Raw genomic sequence first — 24,289 nt, 5'->3', positions numbered from 1 at the left:
GAATTTGGTGAGAAAATTTCCAAAAAATTTGTTTGGTGGAGTCTTTGAATCACTTTTTTTTTATTGGAAATGGATTTATTATTATTAAAATATATTTAAAATCTTAAAATATGACAGTTGTAATTTACATTTTCAAAAATTTCAGTTGGATTTTATCAAAATTTTGTTTACAGAAAATTATATCTTTTTGAATCTTGAAAAATAATTAAATATTTTTTTAATAATTTAAAATTTTAAAATGGTAAGTTTTTGTTTACTTTTAGAGTTTATATATATATAGAAGTGTCAAAAGTGGTAGAGGCAAAAAAATTTCAAAAATTCTTGTAGTGGCAGTGTTTGAATCTTGTTTTTGAGGGTTGAAATAGATTCAGCACCATCAAAAACCTATCAACAACCTCTACAGCACCCAAAACAAAACCTTGAAGTTTAACCAAAATAACTTAGATTTGCACAAAGCCGTGACAGATTTTATCAAAATCTAACCGAAATTTTCATAATTTTCATAAAAAAACAATCTAGTTAGACTATGAGTAATAAAACTGTGAAAAAAATAATATTTCAATATTTTCTAAGAAACCTAAAGGACTCGCGATTTCTGAAAGATGCATAAAACAATTTCCCATAAATTCCGAGTAAAACTTACCAAAAAAACATAAAAAATAGTCCAAGGCGATGCTCAGAAATATGATGAGACTCGGGATTTTTTTCTTTTTAAATGCATATAACAAATTTTCCAAAATTCCAAAAATCCGCGAGAGATTTATTAACAATGCATAAAACTCGCCGCTCAAAATGAAAATATTATGATACGATGATAGGGATGCCCCATTCTAGCTGAAAAAAGGCTCATTCCTCGTGGCCTGCCCATTATGTCAAATTAAATTAATGAATTTAATGATTTTTTAATATTCCGAGGGGTAACGGGCACTTGAATGGTTGTTCTTTTTGACGGTGCTTGTTTTGAATTCTGCAGCTTCATGTAAACCTGCAACGTCATCTGCGATTTCAAAGTACGTGAACAATCAAAATAAATCCAAATTGTTTGTTTTAAATGTTAAAAAGAAAAAGACAGTTGTTTTTAGTATGATTTTTTGGAATTTTATGGAAAAATTTGAGGTGAAATTTTAATTTGTATTATTTAAATTGGTTTTTTACTGTATATGAATTCAGTTTTTTGAAAATTTTTGAGGGCACTTAGACTGTGCAGGGATTACTCATCAAAATTGTGATTTCAATAAATTTCTGCCAGATTTTAGAGAAATTAGACCAGAAAAACCCAGTAGAAAAACTTCCAAAAAAAACACACTAAAAATAACTAAAAAAAAAACGATAAAAAATATGAATTTAGAATTCAGGCCTGAGCACAAAAAATGGATCCATTAAGAGTGATGTATGTGTTTTTTAATCAAATTAATCAAATTAGTGAATAATAAATTAAGAGTGTATGAATTTAAATACCTTTTTGAGATTTAACGAATAACCCGTGGATTACCTTAAAAAGAACTATAATTATCATTATTATTCTTCACACCAATTTGTCTCGGTCTGTCACATACCCCTGTCAGGGGTTAAATTTGACGCCCGTATGCCCGTATTTAGCGTTTTTACACGTAAAATACTTTCAACTTTCAAATCTCCACGTCAGGGGTAACTTGCTAATAATTTTTAAGACCGTCAATATGACGGGCATATTTAAAAATCAAAAGTTTTAAAATTTATATATATATATATATATATATATATATATATATAGATATATATATATATTTTATTTTTTTTAACCTTGAGCTAATAGCGATTCATTAACATTTTTAATATCTAATTTAATAATCGTGACCCGTATCGCAATTTGCCAATTTGCCAAGTGATTGCTATCCGGATTCCGGACTAAGTCCACTGTCCAAAATATCAATTTCTAATTTTCGTATCAGGTATGGTATCACTGGTAATTAATTCCCAGCGACCCACCGCTGAGTTATGTTGCTGAGTTATGGTGATTTGGACTAAGTCATAATATCAATTCCTAATTTTCAACAGTTAAATTACTTCCAAGTTCCAAGTTCCAATCTGTGAGTTATTCATTGTTGAATGTGGCGACTTTGGTGAGGAGCAGGGCATAAGAAAAACTCTGCAAACTTTGGAACTTCTTCTAATGCTACAAAACCAGAACGCAGCCGACCAAGTAACCAGTAAGTGATAGCCTATTAGGCATAGATAGTAAGAGATGCTCTGCTCGATGCTCTGCTCTATTTTCTATGCATGCTTGTTGGATATCTGTATTCGTTTTTCTATGCATATATTTGACATATTCAACTCGTTAAATTTTTTCGCTGCCTTTGGAATCTCCATTACCTACAGAAAAACCAAGTTCATTTTGTTGTTTTATCTACAGGAAAACCAAGTTGAATTTGCAATTCGTTGTTTTATCTACAGAAAAACCATGTTAAATGTGCTGTTTTATCTATAGAAAGTAAACAGTTTGGCAAGACTGTTATGAAAAACTTACCTCGTTTAGGTGCTTGTTTCCCTAGTCCATAGTTTGGCAAGACTGTTATGAAAAACTTACCTCGTTTCGGTGGTTGTTTCCCCAGTCGTTTGGGTGCTTGTTTCCCCAGTCCACGGCAAACTGTATAGAGTCACATTTTCTATGGACAATTATAGGCCAGTAATGGTGTTGGGGAACAAGCCCTCTGCTATAAAAGTCATAGTATTGTGGTGTTACCAAAAGAGTTGGTGAGTCACACGCCAATACTACTATAAAATAAATTAGCTGGGTTGTAAAGTCCATGCCTGGAGACTATTACCCTATGTTGAATTGGTAAATGCATCGTTCTTCTTTGGAAGAGGTGCAAGCTTCAAAATCTCGTGTGAATTTAGGGTTTACAGGTCTGCAGAGATCAATTAAAAGCTTAATGATTAAAAAACTAAAAGCTTAATACAGACCTTAAGAATCCTATTTTAATACACTTTACCAAGAATTATTTGCAACTCTTACAGCGCTTAATGTAGCTTACATATCAAAGGCTGCTTGGCAGAACCCTGTATCTTGTTATAAACGACCTTAGGACTTCGAAATAGATTAAATTATGGTTACATGCCAAAGTTTGAAACTTGAAAGGAGATTGCCAGATACTGCAGAAAAGCAGAGCGCACAGACATTAGTGAAATTGAATTAGTGTTACATATCTTCAGAAAAAATTTCACCATAACCCTGTGTGAAATGGATAGTTACTCCGATAACATCTAGTTTAATAAGCAGCGAAAAATGGCTCCACCAGATTTCAACTTTCAGATTGCACAAGTATAATACACCGGCCAAAGCAAATAGATAGAGAGGCAACAACGTGAAGGAGAATCTGAATAATTGTTACCAACATTTTTAGGGATGGCTCTTGATCCAACTTAAATAAAAACACACATTAATACAGTACCTGTAAGCCACCCAAAATGAGGACCACAAAGAATACAGGCATATTCTCCAGAGAGTTCTGATGTCCTCGCTGTAACCAAACAATCAATAATTGGTTAAACATAAAAATACACGGTTAATATTAACAGTATCCAACCCTAAGAATTATCTGATGTCCTCGCTTAAGAATGGTAACTTGCCCCGTTAATAGAGTATTTTTAGTTGGCTCTTTCTTCAAAGTTTGGGCATCAACAGGGCCGAATTTTTTGTCACTGGCTTTATGAATTCTGTTAATAGCCCTTTTACCTACCTTGGGAAACGATGCGCCCTGGGGTTTGGTCTTCAAGGGCCGTTTCTACTCAGGAATCCCATATCCATCCAGCGCCTCAAAACTAAACAAAATGAAGGTAAGAACTGAGAAAGAAGCGAAAGATTGCAGAACGATGTGAAGGGAGGGCAAAGAGGTAAAGAAATAGGCGTCCTGTCACTGCGCGTCCCGGCGATCTTTCCATGAAAAACCTTGGAAAGGGTGAGGTGTCTCATCCCTTTTATAAAATTTAAAAAACACGTAAAGCCCTGGAAATATACCTGAAACTACGTTTATGACAACTTTCCGTAACTGAGGACTGAGGAGATCATTCCCTGAACAGTTTGTGCACTGAGCCTCCCATGAAAGTTCCAAACACAGGCAAAGAATCTAATGCAGACACAGGAAATAAAACACATAGGCGAACTGTTACAACGAGAAGAAATCTTTGTTCAATAGCGCTTCACAGATTCGACATGGAGTTTTACCCAACGCGAAAAAGAGAAATTGCTTCTAGTTTCATTCATATTCAGAAAATCACTAGCCCAATACATTACACACATGGCTTTGATATAGCCAGCTGGAGTCTTTATTTGAGCAGATATTATAATCAATGACACATATTCGAAAATCAATCATCTTGTGTAAAACATTATAATTCATGGAATTTTCCATGTGGCGGAGATACATAGCCGGGCCGTGAGCATTCTCCTACAGTTTGTGTACAGTTTGTGTTAGTGGTTAGGAACAAGACCCCTGCCTTATGAAATGCCCTCCAGTTTCCATTCTCGTCCACCAGTGTTCGCGGTTAGGTACATGAGTCTGGTAAATAATTAAAAATAAAATAAAAACGGTTGTTTGCTTGCTGCCATACTTGGGTTTCACTCTGGTAGAACAAAATTAGTATTTTTTACCTGATGCTCCAGCTTTGCAAGGCCAATTATGAAATCAGAATGAAAATAACTAGTACTTTCTTCTGCTACAAGGATTTATTTGCCATGAATACCAGCAGTGAATATCAACATTATTTCACAAAAATTACTATTTGTAGTATCCTGCATATTATTTTCCTCTAAACTGGTGTTAGTTGATATTTTTTATGAGATATCTCTTCTAACCTGGAACAATTTGGAAAATTTGCAGAAAAAATTGATCAGCAGGTCTCAAAACAAAGTGTAGCAATAAGACTTGAGCCGAATGGTACAATAAAGAATAGAAAATTTGAACAATTATGAGTACAATTTGAAATTATATGAAACTTGTACAAATAAATTTTAAAAGTCATATGATGGGCAGTTTAAAAATAAAAACGTCACAAAAAAATTCCTTGACGGGTAGGGTCACCCGTCAAATTTAACCCCTGACCCCTGTACACATGCTCTGCTTTACCCAGATTTAGTCGACAATATGGATCACTCATCTGGATCCGTATCTCGCGATGTTCCCGGAATTCGGAACAGACAACTGCTAAATTGCAAAAATCGGTTGTTGAAATTGTGATTTCATTTAATGGATTTAGCACTGCTCATTTTAATTTGAAATGCATGAGATTTTCACAATTTCAGGTCAAAAAAAAGCAATAATGGTATTTATATAAGAAACATAAACAAAACATTATACTAGTATAGTTGTTTCTCAAATATATGAGACTATACATAGGAGTGGAAATAACATCACAATTAACACCAGAATGAGCTCCAGCGAAAACTGGAAAGCACAGAGGTTCTTCATATATGAGACTAAACATAGGAGCATAGAAATTAACACCAAAATGAGCTCCAACGAACCTTGGAAAGTATTAGAAACAGAGCATGCCAAGAGAACCAAAAACTAACAGCCATTAAAGGGCAAGTCTAAAATAGTCTCGCTAATCATAGAAAAGACTAAAATTAACCACTGAGAGACAGAACAGATCTTAACAATCTACTCCCCGCAACAAGAAAGACAAATCAAGATCGGAGAACCTGCGTTCACTGCATGAGATTTTCACAATTTCGTCTCATAAAAGAGTCCAGAAAACGAAACGAATGACCATGAACCCACACCCTACTATGAACCCTGAATAAGGCAGATCTGATCTAGTCCAAAAGTGGTAGAGCCCGTAAAGAGCAAGCGGCATATCTTTATAAGCTATGCATTACACCTTGAATCGCACTGTGTACAAGCGGCATATCATGAACTGCCCTTCTTATTAGACAAACTGCTAGGCTTGGCTTGGCTCCGCTGTGGGAAAAACCATATTCATGAATGATCCAATAGCTTGTTATCTCTTTGGGCGGTCTTCAGTATCATCAAAATCAGTCACGCAATGACAATTGTATGAATGATGTAGAAAGAACAACAGGAAAATAGGAGAAGAAAAAACAAAACAGAATGACCAAGAGATACGAAACTGAATTGGATCGGACTTTATTCAAGAATGATTCACAGTCTACATGAGCATTTGATATTTTATGTCACTAACTACCGTTATATAACTAAACATTCGGTATGTAACTGTCTATTTACAATTTACCTAATTCGTTGTCAAAACTAACAAACTCCACCTTGACAACAATTTTCCCATTCATCATCTTTCCTGCAAGCCAAGAGAAGCTAAACACCACCACAACTTCTCTACTGTAACTGGCTTTGTGAATATGTCTGCACAATTTTCTCGTGTATGGACCTTTTTAAGAGCTACTTTTCCGCCATCGATCACATGTCTCAGAAAATGATACCTTACATCAATGTGCTTGGTTCTGCTGTGATAGGCAGGGTTTGTAGCCAAGTGAATAGCGCTTTGACTATCACAAAGTACATTCACTTTCTCTTGCGTCCTTCCAATCTCATCGAGCAGACCCTTTAACCAGATTGCTTCTTTACTGGCATCTGAAGCAGCTATATATTCAGCTTCGGTAGTGGACAACGCAACTGTTTCTTGAAGCTTTGACATCCAACTAATTGCTCCACCTGCAAGAGTAAAGACATAACCTGTAGTAGATCTTCTTTTGTCCAAATCACCTGCATAGTCAGCATCTACATATCCGCAAACTGATCCTTCACTACCATTAAAGACGATACAATGGTCACTTGTGCCTCTTAGATATCGAAGCACCCATTTCACTGCTTGCCAATGTTCTTTACCCGGATTTGCCATGAACCTGCTGACAACTCCAACTGCATGTGAAATGTCAGGTCTTGTAGATACCATCGCATACATTAAGTTGCCTACAGCGTTTGCATATGGTACATGAGACATATACTGCTTTTCTTCATCAGCTCTAGGACTCAAAACCGAAGAAAGCTTAAAATGGGAAGCTAAAGGAACATTAACAGGTTTCACATTATTCATAGAGAACTTTTCAAGTACCTTCTCCACATACTTCTGCTGTGACAACCAAAGCTTACCATTTTTCCTGTCTCTGTGTATCTCCATGCCCAAGATATGTTTTGCTGCTCCAAGATCCTTCATATCAAACGTCCTAGAGAGTTGAGCCTTTAACCTGTTGATCCCTTCCATGCTTTTGCTTGCAATAAGCATATCGTCAACATACAAAGCTAAAATAATGAATATGCCATTGAAACTTTTGAAGTACACACAATGATCATACTCACTTCTTATAAAGTTTTGGCTCATCATGAAGGAATCAAACTTCTTGTACCATTGTCTGGGAGACTGCCTCAGACCATACAATGATTTCCTGAGCTTGCAAACTAATCTTCTGCTGCGACCTCATACAAAACCTTCTGGTTGTTCCATATATATCTCTTCGTTCAAATCACCATGTAGAAAAGTTGTTTTACCATCTAACTGTTCTAACTCAAGATTAAGCAATGCAGTTAGTGCCAACACAGTACGTATAGAAACAAGTTTTACAACTGGAGAAAAAATCTCATGAAAGTCTATACCTTCAACCTGAGAATACCCTTTTGCTACCAGTTGCGCCTTATACCTTTCAATACTACCATCAACTTTCCGTTTCAGCTTGAAGACCCATTTACATCCAACAACACTTCTCCCTTCAGGAAGCTCTACAAGATCCCAGGTATTGTTCTTGGCTAAGGAGTCCATTTCTTCTTCCATAGCCATTTTCCATTTCTCGCTATCTATATCATCTACTGCTTCCTGATAACAAGAAGGTTCCCCATCTTCAGTAACCAAAGCAACATATGAAGCAGAATCTTCATACCTTTTGGGAGTTTTCCTTTCCCTTGTAGACCTTCTCAGAGCGACTGGTTGCTGAACTGGTTCAGAAACTTGCACTGGTTCAGAAGCTTCAACGGCTTCCTTTGTGTCTTCAACACCTTTGTCTCTAGAAGTCTCTCCTTCCTTTCGACTGTCACCGAAAGATCTAGCCTCCAACTGAACTCGTTGACTCGGCGATACCTGTTCCTGTTCAATTCTTCCAACATTTGATTTTAACAAAGAGGATTCATCAAATGTTACATCTCTACTAATGACTATCTTCCGCAATGTAGGATCCCACAACCTATATCCTTTCACTGCATAGTCATACCCAACAAAGACATAACATTTCGACTTTGGATCTAATTTCGAACGTTGATTTTTCGGAATAAGAGAATAAGCATCACAGCCAAATATCCTCAAATGAGAATAGTCACAAGACTGACCTGTCCAGACTTCTTCAGGAATTTTACAATCAATTGCTACTGAAGGTGACCTGTTCACTAAATAACAAGCAGTAGATACTGCTTCTGCCCACAACTCCTTTTGCAATTTAGCATTGCTGATTATGCTTTTGGCTCTTTCCATAAGAGTCTGATTCATACGCTCAGCAACACCATTTTGCTGAGGAGTATAAACAGCAGTTTTGTGTCTAACAATGCCCTCATCCTTACAGTATTGTTAAAATTCAACAGAAGTGAACTCACCACCATTGTCAGTTCTTAGACATTTAATAGATTTTCCTGTTCTTTTCTCTACCATTACTTTAAATTGTTTAAAGACATTTAATACATCAGCTTTCCTTTTTAGCATATAGACCCAAACTCTACGAGAGTAATCATCAATGAACGTTAAAAAATACAATGCACCTCCATATGACATAATAGGGGAAGGCCCCCACAGATCAGAATGAATGTAGTCTAAAACATCTTTACTATTATGATTGCCAACTTTAAATCTCTGTTTACACTGTTTTCCATACACACAATGTTTACAGAAATCTAAATTCAAGGATTTCAGACCGGGAAGAGATTTACGTTTCATCAGTATATGAAGACCTTTCTCGCTCATATGACCCAAACGCTGATGCCACAGACGAGTACCTGCTTCTTCCTTTTCTGACGCAACCGCTGCTTCACCGACCTGAGTACTTCCTTTTAACCTGTAAAGATTTCCGACCTTTTCTGCCTTCATAACCATAAGAGCACCTTTGAAGACTTTCAAGACGCCATCCTGACCTGTAAACTTATAACCATCTGAATCCAACACTCCCAAAGAGATTAAATTTTTCTTCAAATCAGGTACATGTCTAACACTAGTTAATGTCCTAACTGTGTTATCATAAATCTTAATCCTGATATCTCCCATCCCAACAGTCTGACATGACATATTGTTACCCATAAACACAGAACTACCGTTTACATTTTCATATGAAGTAAACCAATTTCTATGTGGGCACATGTGATGCGAAGCACCAGAGTCTAACAGCCAGCTATCAAAACTTTGAGAGACATTACATTCAGGTGAAGTTTCATCTATCATACACAATTCTTCAGCAGATAAAACTTCGTCTACCATACCTGAATCAGCGTGATTCGCTTCGTTCTTCGGGTTTTCGGATTCCTTCCGTTTCCAACAGTCCTTCTTCAAGTGTCCAACTTTACCGCAGTTCCAACATTTTGCCTTACACTTCTTGCCCTTCGATTTCGACGTGGAAGACCCCCTTGGTTTTTCTCCTCTTTCCTTTGAGCGTCCTCTAGCGACCATGGTTTCTGATGCAGCTGTTTCAGTGCTGGATTTCCTTCATACTTCTTCAGACAGAAGAGCTCCCACGACTGATTCAAACTTCAAAGAATCAGCAGAGCTGAAGCTGATTGAAGTTACGAAGTGATCCCATGATTCAGGCAGAGAACACAGCAAGGTTATGGCTTTATCTTCTTCATGTATCTTGACTTCCATATCTGTTAATTGACATATTAGTGTATTAAAAACATTCAAATGTTCTGCAACGTTTGAACCTTCTTTCATTCGAAGACTGTATAACTGTCGTTTCAGATAAATTATGTTGGTTAATGATTTTGTCATATAGAGATTTTCAAGTTTTTCCCACAATCCTTACGCCGTAGTCTCTTCAACAATGTTGAAGAGAACTTCATCCGCTAGGCATAACCGGATGGTACTAAGACCACGGGCATCCAAGTCCTCCCAGTCTGAAGTAGTCATGGTTGTAGGTTTCTTAGTTACCCCATCCAATGCCTTGTGCAACCCTTGTTGCACAAGCAGATCCTTAACCTTCAGTTTCCAAAGAGCAAAATTGCTCTTTCCAGTGAATTTCTCCACCTCGAATCTTGCATTTGACATCTTGGCCATTTTTCCTCCTTCCTAGGGTTTCAGTCTTTCTAGGGTTTTTTCTTTTAAAAAAAAAATAATCTTAGCCTCTGGTGATTTAAACAAACAATGAAACCCTTCCTGAACCCTTTCTTTTCCTCCAACTTGTATAAAAAACCACCACTTGTTTTTTAAAAAAACTTGATTTGATTTCAATATTTCAATCTGTTGTTTTGTTTCAAAACAAAAAACTGCTGAAAATAAAAAAACCGTTCTGGAAATTTTATAAATACCCGGGTTCAACAGGCAACAGCAGCTTGATGGGGTTCCTCTTCACGTGGCTCTGGCTTTGTACACAGGCAAGACACTCTTGTATGCGCAGATCTGGCAGCACTTCTGGCTGCAACTGTGGCAGCAAACACCCGCAGGTCTAGCGCTGGTTCAGGCAACACGCAGAACTGGTTCAGGCAACACGCAGAACAACCCTTCACGCAGAGAAATCTTCCACGCTCCACGCTTACAAAGCTCAGCAATATCGAACGTTTATTTTTTTCCACCAGCGAGATCTTTCACCTCTGCATCAACCCTTCACGCAGAGAATTCCGGTTCAGGCAACACGTTGAACGATCCTTCACGCAGAGAAATCTTCCACAATATGGAACGTTTATTTTTTTTTCACCAGCGCGAGGTCTTTCACCTCTGCATCAACCCTTTACGCAGAGAATTCCGCTCCATGCTTACAAAGTTCTGGGACAAAACAGCAATATGCGAACGTTTATGTCTTTCACCTATGCACCGGCCTCCTCTGCACCGACACACAGGTATGTCTTTCACCTATGCACCGGCCTCCTCTGCACCGACACGCAGGTATGTCTTTCACCTATGCACCGGCCTCCTCTGCACCGACACGCAGGGGTCTCCACCTCGCCCGCACACTACGTTCAAACTGGCCTCCTCTGCACCGACACGCAGGGGTCTCCACCTCTTCAGAGTCACCCGCACACTACGTTCAAACCGCCTCCTCTGGATTAGCGCTCTTCAAGACCTCCCATAGCAACCTCAGAGCTCTGATACCAATTGTAGAAAGAACAACAGGAAAATAGGAGAAGAAAAAACAAAACAGAATGACCAAGAGATACGAAACTGAATTGTATCGGACTTTATTCAAGAATGATTCACAGTCTACATGAGCATTTGATATTTTAACATTCGGTATATAACTGTCTATTTACAATTTACCTAATTCGTTGTCAAAACTAACAAATGAATCCCTATTCATAAATAATCGACACTGGAGAACAACCATAGCAATAGAGTTCATATTCCCTAATATCCCTTCGTACCAAAAGTGGCCCGAAATGTACATGCTATAGAAACCCCAAGGCTCCAATTTTATAAAACAAATCTTAGTCCTTCCTTCTCTTTGATTCATATAAAATTATCAATCTTAGCGCCAATTGATGGGTGGCTCTTTCTCATGGCCACCTCTTCCTCATATATTTAGAGTATTTTGCGTCTCATTTAGTAGGTCAAAGTTATCTAGGGAGCATGGTATGGTTCCTTTATGCTTTTATGACATAGGACATGATGATATACCATAGATATGTTATTTTTAAAATGGGTTTAATAGTTACAGTGACTTAACAGTTACGAATTTTCTTTAGAGATCAGAGCTTCAAATCCCGAAAGCCACAGAAAGTATACTACGTACACCTTCGTGAATTTTAGCAGGGCGCTCTGCACCTGACTTTTCAAAAGACTACAATGTGCTCGCCAGCTAGGCCACCGTCATTTATTCCTATTTCGGTGCGAACACGCATACCACCGGAATTGTTAGAATACCAAACCAATACGCCATTGATTTCAATTCCCTTATTCTGTCTATAAATACCCACCCATCCCCTTAGTTTAAGAATCCTACCCCGGCTATAGGTCTCTGTCGTTTTTTTCTTTTCTTCGTTTTCCCTCTTTCTATTTTTCTTTGTCCTCCTTTCCTGTTTCTCTGATCAGCGGTTCGAGTCTCACCCCCTTTCCTGCGTTTCGAGTTCGATTCCCCTCTAGTTTCTTTAAGAGCTGGCTAGTTCAAATCCCATCCCAGCAGCACCGGAAGCGGTGGTGCGGCGGCTTTACGAGGCGCTGGAGACGGGCGATGCAGAAACGGTGCAGAGGATTTTGGCTCCCGACCTGGAGTGGTGGTTTCACGGCCCTCCCGCTTACCGCCACTGTTTGATGTCTTTTCTCACCACCAATTCTACACAGATTAAGCAATTTTCGTTTTCCCCCCAATCCGTGACCGTGTTGGGCAACAAGGTGGTTGTTGAAGGTCACGAGGACGAATCCGTTTACTGGATTCACGTCTGGAGTGTGGATGAGAATGGGATAGTTACGCAAGTTCGAGAGTATTTTAACACGTCTCTTGTTGTGACGGATTTCAAGCCGGCCTCGGCGTCTCCGTCGGTGGGGCGAAGGCAGGTGGGGTGCTCTCTCATCTGGCAGAGCGAGTTTGGACACTCTGACGGCAAATCCATGCCCGGCCTCCTCCTGGCCATCTAAATATATATAAGTACAGATCTGTTGAATAAATTTATATAGCGGAATAAATTGGCAGATTCCAGTGGATAGGATGTAGCCTATCTGTGGGTCTGAGTGTGTTTAGCAATGAAGTATGCTTAGAGTTTTCGGGTTTGTGTCTGTTTTAGTTCATAGTGGTAGATCTGTCCCAAATATTTGTCGATCAAATCTTGCCATGATTTGTATCTCTGGGATTTCATCTGATCCGTCGTATGCGGCTATGGCGTATACACTTATGTGTCTGTTATGTCCGATTTCATCCGATCAGTCGTATACACCTATGTGTCTCTTATGTCGGATTTCCTCCGATCAGTCATTTACATGTATGTATCTGTCGTATCGTTTGGCTTTAACATTAATGTTAATGGATCGTTTTGTTTTAATTTCAGTGGATTCTTGTGATTTTATCGAGAAAATTGTAGTTGCAGTTTTGAAAACTGGTGAGAAGGCTCACTGGGTTAGTTGAGACTAAGCTGTAATCTCTAAGACTGATATGCTTCAATTTTATAAAATTCAGGCTCGATGCTCTCTGATTTCAATTTTAAGGAGATGAATAAGTAAAAATCTAATATATATGTATTAATTGAGCGATAAATTTGGGGGGTATCAAATTTTGAGTTGTACAATGTATGCTTCAATTTTCACGAATGAAAATTAAATCAGCAATAAAATCGTCTGGGGTTCCGCGTTAAATTTGAGAAGGAAATCGTTGAATTTGTAATAATGTTGGGTGTGTTTTCATAGAATAGAGTGACAATTTTTGGCAGATATTTATTGAAATAAGTATAATTGATGAATTTTTTATAATTAATATGTTTTATATTTATTGAAATAAGTATAATTGATGAATTTTTTATAATTAATATGTTTTTGGGATTTTTCAAAGTGTTGAATTTAGATATATACTCCAAAAATACCAATTTAAACAACATAAAATCCCTTCAAAAATCTCCAAAAATATTCTTAAAAAAACATAAACTCAGCCACTCACAATCAAAATATTCTGATTCTACTTCAGAGGAATCGCGATTTCTAGAAGATGCGTAAAGCTAATTTCCCAAAGATTCCTAGCAATGTTTAGCAAAAGTGCATAAAATTCGCCGCTCAAAATGAGAATATTCTGAATCGATAATATGGATGCCTCATTCTAGCTTAAGGCTCATTTCTTAGGGCTGGCTCATTATATGAAATTAATGATTTTTTTAATTTCCCGTGGCATGACCGGCACTTGAATGGTTGTTCTGTTTGACTGTTCTTGTTTTGAATTGCAGCTTCATGTAAATCTGCAATGTTACGATTTCAAAGTGTAAATAAAAAGTTGTGTTATGAAATTTTTTAGATTTTTTTTATTGAAATTCGGTAGAAAAATTAAATTTGAGGTGAAATCTTGATTCATGTTATTTATACTGGTTTTTTGAATATATATATGTATTCAATATTCTGAATTTTTTTTAGAGCACTTGGATTGTGCAGGGGTTATTCATCAAATTTGTGATTTCAATAATTCAACTAAATTTTACAGAAATTAAACCAGAAAAAATCATAATAAAAAAACTTCCAAAAAATCTTACTAAAAACAACCCGTTTAAAAAAATCCAAATGATCAGTTCTAATTGCAAAAAAAATCGATGGAAAGTACGAATTTAGCATTCAGCTTGAGCACAAAATATGGAGCGATTTAAATGCTGTATTTTATGTTTGTTATATTCATGTATTTTTTAATCAAATTAGCGAAGGATAAATTAAGAATGTATTAATTTAATTATTTTTGAGATGATGTAGATTAACGAATAACCCTAATGTCGGTGGATTACCCTGAGGAACGGTAATTATTATTATTATTCTTCACACCAATTTGTCTCGGTCTGTCAGATACCCTTCTGTACGCATGCTCAGGTTCATCCAAATATAGCCAAGAATATGGTGCACTCCAGTGGATCCGTATCTCGCGATGTTCCTGGAATTCGGTGAACAGACAACTGTTAAATCGAAAAATTCGGTTGTTGAAATTGCGATTTCATTTACCTGGATGGATTTAGAGTGCTCATTTTAATTTGAGATTGTAATTTGAAACGCATGAAATTTGAGGACTCCGATGAATTTTTATGAGATTTTCGTGTCAGAAGAACGTCGAGAAAAAGAACGAAACGAGTGATGATGAACCCACGCCCACAGATCCTACCATGAACATGAAAAATTAATCCGGCCGGCATTTATGCGTTACCGCGATCAAATTAAGCCTTAATTTATCATAGAACCCGTGGACCGCAGATTTATCCATATGGAACCCCAAATTTAAAACCGATAAGGGTTTGCTACGCTTTTATTTAGGTATATGATCTATGAAACAGATTATATCGAAGGTTTTGCAATGGATTTAAATTAGGTTTGATCCACTGAATTAACGAACATTCTCGTTGAGGCCGAATTGATCTGTTAAATTGACTGCCAATATATTGATTAAATCGCTCTGAAATCAGCTCATCAAAAATCGGACTGGATCTATATATAGCAGCAGGGCATTGAATCACCAAGCATGCGACCTCCTGTCGAGGGTCGCAAAAGGTGCGGACCTCCTGTTGAGGGTCGCAAAAGCTGTGGGGATTCTTACTTCTTAAGATTAATTCCAGCGCCAAGCTGCACAAACACTTTCTCTCGACCCTTTTATTTTTAAGACAATTTTCTTCATTTTCCTTCCCTTTTTTCAAAATTTACATCATATTCTACTTTCCTTAAAATTCTTTCTCCGTTTGTTTTTGGGTGGTAAAATAATTTTTTTATTATTAGAATTGTGCAGAGAGGAGCTATACAATCCGATTATATAGAATAGATGTGTAGGGTAATATAATAAAATAAATATTTTTAAATATTATTTAATTTATAAAGTGTAAAAGATTTGTAAATATTTAGCTGTTAACTCAATTAAATAATAATAAAAAATAAAAATTAATATAAAACCCAGTATAGATAAATATAATGTCTTTAAAAAATTAAAAAATAATTAAATATTTAATTCAATTTGTTATTGCCATGAATATTATTAATTTATAAATAATTTTTATTATAATATTATGGGCCAATACCATAGTTCATCAATATCAAGTTTCCAAAACCAAGTCATGGGCACGAAGCTCTGGTGGAGGTGGCTTCAGGGTGGCCCTGACCTATGGAAGGTGCTATGGGAACGAAAATACGATGCGACAGGGGAAACCGAAGAAAGACTGAGAAGCACGATAGAGACCAAAGGCTCTGCAATCTGGAACCTGGCGAGAGGCAGCAAAGACCTGATAAGGGATCACAGTTTTTGGGAAATTCGAGCAGGGGACAAAGCCAGATTCTGGGAGGAATCTTGGCAGCAACGCGACCGCCTCATACAAAAAGACAACCTCCATGCCATCCTTGCCTTCTCGTCCCAGACTGGGGCATCAACTGTTGGCAATTTCTGGAAGCCAGACGAGGAAGGATACTGGCGCAATTGGAAACATAAAGAGGACTGGGAAGGAGCACCAGAAACCGACAGATGGCAAGAATACTATACAGAGATGGCATCTTGGAAAATAGCAAGGAAAACAGGGTCTGACATCCTCAGATGGGGTAAACGAATTCAAGGAAATTTCACAATAGCAGAAGCCTACTACCTCAAAATCAATCAAAATCATCAACCGGAAACAAATCAATGGAAAAACCTTTGGAAAATCAAGCACTGGCCTAAAGTCTCTTTTTTCATTTGGACCATTCTTCACGGCAGAGCGCTTACTTGGGACCAGATTCTGAGGAAGGGAAGCCGAGGCCCATCCCGCTGTGCCCTCTGCATCTCCCAAGAGGAAACCATGGAACATTTGATGAACCGCTGCTCCGTCAGCATCTCCCTGTGGGAAAGCCACCATAAATTGTTTGAGCGCCATCACAGAAACCATCAAAACATCGTAAGCACCATAGTCAATTGGCCGAGAAATCCTTACCAGAATCCAGTGGTCAATCGCGCTTGGCTCCTTTCCGCCGGGTTCCTACTCTGGAATATCTGGAAAGCACGGAATGGGGCAATTTTCAAGGCAGAAACCCGAACCCCCGCAGCAATCTGGGAACAAACCATTAGAAACACTCGGGAAACAATCCTAACGGAAAGCTGGAAGGACGAAGACTGGCAGGCATCGACAACGGAGGAGGCAATCCTGAAAAGACTAGAGGTCAGCCAGAGTATGGCAAATGGGGGTGTTTCACGAAAAGAACAGACCAAAGCAGTGGCCGAAAGCAACCAGTACCGACACCCCCCACAGGGATTCATAAAGCTAAACTTCGACGGCGCTGCAAAACACAACCCAGGAGAGGCTGGCATTGGGGGAGTCTTTAGAGACGCCGGGGGCAACACTCTAAGAACCTTCGCGATGGACTGCGGGGAAGCCTCAAATAATGAAGCCGAGCTGCACGCCCTGAAACGGGGCCTGGAAATTTCTCTACGGGTCAATTTCAAGCGTCTCCAAATCGAGGGTGACTCAAAGTTGGTGATTGACATGGTTAGGAAGCTCCAACAGAAACAACCAGCGGAAAAAATCAGCAAAAGCTGGAGAACAGCTTGGCTCGTCGGCGAAATTGGGAAGCTCCTACCCAGAATAGACTACCTCCTCCCGACTCACACCAGGCGTGCAGGTAACAAGCCGGCGGATTGGCTTGCGAATTGGGGCTGCCGGAATCGGGGCAAAGAAATCGACAGCGAAGGTCTGCCTCATCTGCACCCGGAGGAGAATTCTCGACTTCAACAATTGCTTGACGTCGATAAAGGTGGTAAAGGCATGATAGAGATGAACGGTCAGGATCAGGCGGCACGCAGCGGAGGCGGAGAAAATCTGCAACAGCTGGGAACGGACAGCACATCCGTGGGAACAGGCAGAGGAGAAAGGCATGAACAAATCGGGCAGGTGACGGGGCAAGGCAGGTCTGGTCGAAGGGACGGAGAAGACGTGCGAACTGAGACAGCATTAAGGAAGGATCTGGAGCCAGCTCCGGAATTCGGGATAATGGACAGAGGAAGGACGACAGGTGGCATCAAGAGTACAGGAAGGCTACGGCAAGAGCAGCCGGAAGGATATTGGAATAATGATGCATAAAGCGGGAAGGTCAAGTCACACCACTTCCCGAGATAGGGAGGCCGGAATGCCTGACGGAAAATTAAACGGCCAAGTGGAGGCCGGAAAATTAAACAACCAAGTGGAGGCCCGGTTGACAGGACAACGAGTTAATAAGCCCGAGGAAACAGATGGAAGGCTCATTCAGTTTGGTAAGAACGATGAAAAAGAGCGGAAAGGCGCCTACTCGACTCTGTGACCAACCCTCCTCCTCGGCTCCGGCAAGAAAAGGTGGTATGTTTCCCATCGTCTTCGTCCTTCAGACATTATGCATGCTTGTTTCTCCGTTCTCTTTGCCTGGCCAGAAATGCTCTGCCCTTGCGCGTAGAATCCCAGTTGCAGAGATGAAAATGGCCCTCCGGGTACTCTTTTGTTTCTCCTCCCCTCCTCCCGAGATGGGGAAGATTTGCTCCATGCTAGTTCTGTGCCCTGTTCTGAGAGTCAGGCTACGTGGGGGGCATTGCCGGGTCTTGCTGCGCTCCAGGAGGGTCCTCGCACCCCTGGTTTTTTCTGCTCCCTGGCCTTCTTCTGTGGTCTCTACCACGACTGCTATTCTTTCCTGCTGGCTAAGCCGGTCAGGTTTTGCCACTTCGCTAGGTGGGGGTTTCTCCGGGCTCTTGTGAGAAGGTGGTGGGTCTTTAGCCGACGCACCTGGAATGGTGTTGCTACAAGGACCCGGGCGTCCATCCATGCTGAGCATGCCGCTTCAAATGAACAGGCCTCGACTGTGCTCCATCTCTCTCGCACTGACCTGTGGTTTTCTGCTGTGACAGGTCGAAAAGCTTCCTCAATTCCCAAGCCCCAGGTCCGTGGTAAGATGGCTCCAAGGAAGATCAATTCTGCTAAGAAGAGGGAAGATGGCACCAGTAGCCATTTGAACAAAAGGGGCAGGAAGCCCGACTCTGACAAGCTCCTTCACCTGATAGATGGATACATGACTGGCATTTCTCCTGAGGTCCGTTCTCTAATCCATGGGTGGGAGCGCGAGCTGAGGGAAATCAGCGCGAACCAAGAGATCCCCCGCGGGGACTGGGAAGTGATCACGGACCCAGGCACCTCAAGAGGCAGGAACACGTTGTTCAATAAAACGCTCCAATTCTACTGGATCATGAAACATGTGGTTGGCCGGGCTATGGAGGTAAACCAGGCTGTTCGAGAAGAGGAGGATGAAGAGCGCAAACAGGCAGAGGAGCTCCTCAAACGCCAACTGACGGAAGAATCGGCCAACATAAAGAACATTCTCCTGAAAGAGATTGCGGCTGTCCAAGTCCAGGCAGCCAGGAACCATCTGCTGCTAAAGGACATGGAACAATTGGTGCTGGAACTCAAATGGGCCATAGAGCAGAAGATCCTGAAGCCGGGCGCTAGCGCCCCTAAGCCTGGCCCGGGTAACTTGTCGGACGAAGATTAGTTGTGTTGTGTCTTCTTTTGTTTATTTTGTTGATGAATCCAAACTGTATCTGGGTGTCGAGTTATGTTAATGTCGTTAGCCTAGATTTTAATAGGCGAAACAATGGTTATGACAGGAAGAAGGAACATAACATTTTTAAATTTTGGTCAGGTTTTAAGGCCGAAAGGTGGCGGTCTGGTTTCCTACGGGCAGACCTGCCACCTGAACTCTAGTATGCTGTAATTTTGTTGTTATTCGGAATGAAGAATGCCTAACTTTACAAAAAAAAATATCAAGTTTCCAAAAATTATCTCTCATTTCACAATCAAAATATTTTATTTGAATTTAATTTTATAATATTTTTTAATAAAATTTAAAAGCAAAAAGATTATAATTATTTATGTATTCAACCTTTTGTGATCCATAATGAATTAAGCAAAGTCTTTCGGTAGAAATCACATAAGAGAAATTTTTGGCCAAAAAATTTCTCTTATGTGATTTCTACCGAAAGACTTTGCTTAATTATAATTATTTTCAAGATATATATAAACCCGTTATCACATTAAAATATATAGGATATACTATAAATTAAGATCCATTTTATCATATAAGTTGAAATAAAAATTTTATAATCATATTTAAATTTCATTAATATGAAAATAAAATTTAATATTTACAATATAACATGAATTTTAACCATAGATATTTATCCCACTTTACCATGGATATTATTAAGTTGTGAATAGACATTGTTACAATAGCATGAGCCAATAGTAGACACTTCACACCCATTTCCATAAATAATTAAAAAATATTGATTTATGTTTAATGAAAAAAAATTCCCATAACAAAATGTTATTATCATGTATAAATATTATTAGTCTTGCCATAGCAGGATCTAGCAATAGATTTGTCCGTCGAGTAGATTTGATTGGACCTTAATTTGAAAGTCTTTTTATATGCTTTACACAATATAATGCCATATAGATAACTGTCTCACAGATTTTATGCCATAAATTATGGATATGGGTGTAATATTCATATGATTTTTAGATATTATATAGTTATTTTTTACGTTTAACCTTTGCAATAAAACTATACAATATTAAAATCATTGAAAATAACATATTTACCATCAATAATTTCCCAACATAATTTAAATAGTATTTACATATAAAACGGATAAGAATAAAATGTAAATAAATATATTTACTACGAATTATTTCTCATTATTATTTATATTTTTCTTTCTCATAATTAAAACAATTGATTTATTCATTTGACATTTCAATGTATTAATTTCTACCAAAACTTATTTACCACTATTAAAATTTATTAGTTTCAACTTTCTACCCAAACCTATTGACCACTATTAATAGCTGAAAAAACTTAATAGATATCAAAACACTTTAGATGAAATCTTGCTATGATTTTGTATAATGGGATTTCATCTAATTAGTCATATACATTTATGTGGTATACACTTATGTGTCTTTCATGTCGGATTTCATCCGATCAGTCGAAACACCTATTGATCTGTCATGTTTTGATTTAATAGTAATGTTAATGGATCATGTCGTTTTGATTTAATAGTAATGTTAATGGATCGTTTCGAGTTAATTTGAGTGGATTGTTGTGATCTGTCAAAGAAAATTGTATTTTCATTGTTGGGAGATGGTGAGAAGGCTCATTGGCTTAGTTGAGAGTAAGCCGTAGGATTCATACTTTTCAAGAACCTACCAATCGGTGAAGTTTGAATACCTCCAATAGGTGGGTGAACACATCGTACTCGTGACTCAGAACCATGATTTTTATGAATTGGCTATAATATATTTCTTGAGGGCTATACTTCAATTTTAAGGAAATAAAAGATAAAGATAAAGATAAAATTCAGGTACAATGCTTTTAATATTTCAATTTTGAGGAAATGAAAAATAAAAATCTAATATATGCGTAATAATTGAGTGATAAAATCAGAGGGTACCAAATTTTGACTTGTATGCTTCAATTTTGACGAAATGAAAAAATGTCGTATACATATAAATCAATCAGCCATACAATCGTTCGAGCGTACCGAACTATAATGGGGGAATAAAATCATTGAATTTGTTAGAATGAGGTCTGTACAGCATCGAATACAGTGATAAATCTTTAGAGTACAGTGATGATTCTTTGCCAGTAGTTTAATGTCGGTGGATGGTACGTTATATGGTTTTTATTTTTAGCACAAAGAACAATGGAATTTTAATTAATTTTGAAATTTTAAATAGAATTTATAAAGAATATTAAAGTTTTGAAAAAAATAAGTATTAAATTTAATATTTTGAAAATTAAAAATAGATTTTATTATTTTTTATTATTATATATTAGATTATATAAAATAAGTGATTAATTTTATGAGGTTATAAATAGTATTTTTTAAAATAAAAAATAAAAATAAAAAATATATATATTATTAAGTGTTATGATAATACACGTAACAATATCAATATCTATGATTAAATTTTAATAAAAAATAATGAGTTGTGAATATTTGATTTGGCAGGTTATAATTAAAATGTCATTAACAATTTCTATTAATTTGAAATGTGATCATTAAATTATTTCAATATCAATACTTATAATCAAATTTCAATCAAATCTCATGAATTGTCAATATTTGATTAAGAATTTTTATTAATTTGACGTGTTATTATTAAACTATTTTATAGCTAAAATGAATTAGTTTTATATATTGTTTTTTGTCAAAATGTCTTTTTTTCAAATCAATATAAGAAAATGTACAACTCTTATGTTCATCAAGTTTACATATAATATTAAAAGAAATTAATAATAAAAGAATATTTCAATATTTATTAAAAGTAACCCGGATGCGGGTGCTCCCTCCAGCTATCAATGATAATTCTCAACGGACAGACAGCTGGCTCCATGGATGGCAGGCCGGCGGACTGCATGGTACAGGCCGTAGGTAGAATTAATAGGTTCAAGGTGAGTGTATTTACTCTGTTGCAGCCTCGGAGTTGGCTTGAATTTATTTCGAGCATGGCGACTATGACAGCTCTCTGGTTCCGGGTTTTGGATCAGCGCTATGGCATCAATGCATCAGGGTTATATAGGGCTAAGTCGCCTCTGTCTTGGAGCATTGTCATTTGGGTTTGGCACGGGAGACGCCCTGAGGTTTCCAGAGTTCTCTCTGCTCCTGGTCATTTTCATTCCATCTGCCTTCATCGGCTCTCTGCCCTTGCAACCATGATTCGTAGAAGAGGCATCCCTCGCAGGGGCAGTAATTCTGGTAACAGAGGAGGCCGAGCTCGTCCCGTGCCTCAGACTGTTGATCCTATTTCATCTATTCCGCCCTCATCTCCGATGTCGGAACCGGATAGGTCTCGTCCGAACAACTCTTTTCAGACCTCAAGCTTCTCTTTCCAGAGTCAGCTTAATAGGCCCATTGTGACAATCAATTTCACTGTTTCTGTTTCTGAAGAGGAGGGCAATTCTTCTAGCTCGGCTCCTTCTGATTATGCTCCTTCTCAAGACGATAGCATCTTGCTCGGGGACCTGTCCGGACGTGTTTATCATATGGACCATCAGCAAGAAGACCCACCGGCTCCGGCACAGACTCAGCATCCGACTCCAGCTCAGGAAAACGCCCCGGTTCCGGAACAAATTCAGCATTCGACTCCAGCTCAGGAAGACGCTTTACTTTGCGGTCCCTCTCACAGATATTCCGGAGTTCTGCACCTGGTTACTCATCCTAATGGCGAGCCAGTTCTGGATGAAGATGGCTACGTTACCTGGCTTGCATCCCCCAGCCCGGAAAAGGAGGACACGCCACAGTTGCCAGGACATGTCGGTTGAGCACAGTAACTTCTTGCCGGGAGGCTCTCTTGCTCATACGTTTTGTTTTTTTGTTCTTATGGTTTTGTGTTGGAAGTTAATGGTTGATGACTGGTCTACTCTTTCATCTGATTATGTCGGAGGTTTTTTTGTACTGGCCGTCAATGCAGGCCAAGAAAATTATAAGAATGCTAAATCTAGTCTGCAGGACTACATTGTAATTTTGATTGAAGGGCTATACTGTAAAACCCCTGCTTTTCTGGCTGAGGACTGGCTTAGGCCTCCTCTGAGGATGTAACCTTTCTGTACATATTTTTCACTTTCTTAATAGAATTAGCTTTTACCGAGAAAAAAAAAATATTTATTAAAAGTAAATTATTTTAATATTATCTTAAATAAAATATTCTAAAATCAATTTTATTTAAATAATCTAAAGAAAGTAATTGAAAACAACTAATTTTTTATTTACATTTCATTCAAAATTGTTTTGTATCGTAATACTATGGAAATATGTCATTTTATGAATGTTTAATATAAAATTGGATCATGACATTTAAAATATTGTTATATATATATATATATATATATATATATATATATATATATATATATATATATATATATTATTGTTGTGTTGTTTAATATGAGTAAGGTGTAATTTTTATTATGTTTGTGTGCACATGCACTTGGGTATGTATAGACTCACATACTAAGAATTAATGTAAATCCATTTTAACTTTGATCCATCATGCATTGATTTGTAAACAAGAGACTAATATACTAGTTTCACTAACACATTTGTGGAATTAACTTTTGATCTATGTGAAGGAGAAATCCCAAAGAATATAAAATTTACACAAAATTATTTGACTTAGATGCCCCTAAAGAATATTTAAATTTTACACTTTTTTCATCCCAAACATTATGTAGAAGCAAGATCAACGACTTATCACTCAACTTCCATAAGAGGAATGTCTTATCACTCAACACAAAAGACCATATGATGCCCCCATATATTTCTTTTTTATATATATTTTATTAATATTATGCAAGGTGGTATAATTTATTTTATTTTGTTTATATAACACACCAACACACATTTTTGAAGGAAATATCTTTATAAGGTTGTCAAAAAATTTAAATTTCTGAGATATTC

At 37.8% G+C, this 24,289-nt stretch overlaps 1 protein-coding gene across 1 annotated transcript in view; it reads left to right on the top strand.

Moving 5' to 3' along the window:
* LOC149160832 (uncharacterized) overlaps positions 1–12,765 on the top strand; it is a 36,170-nt gene extending 23,405 nt beyond the window's left edge. Inside the window, exon 2 of the mRNA XM_089434718.1 lies at positions 12,314–12,765. Within this exon, the coding sequence (XP_089290844.1) occupies positions 12,314–12,765 (452 nt within the window). The remainder of the gene's footprint in view (positions 1–12,313) is intronic.
* The last annotated feature ends 11,524 nt before the right edge of the window (positions 12,766–24,289 follow it).

The sequence above is a fragment of the Pinus tabuliformis genome, chromosome 5_2 (genome assembly GCF_031772625.1).
Source record: "Pinus tabuliformis cultivar Carrire ecotype Pingquan chromosome 5_2, CPIR1, whole genome shotgun sequence".
NCBI classification, from domain to species: Eukaryota; Viridiplantae; Streptophyta; class Pinopsida; order Pinales; family Pinaceae; genus Pinus; species Pinus tabuliformis.
This window is presented reverse-complemented; position numbering and strand designations above follow the sequence as displayed.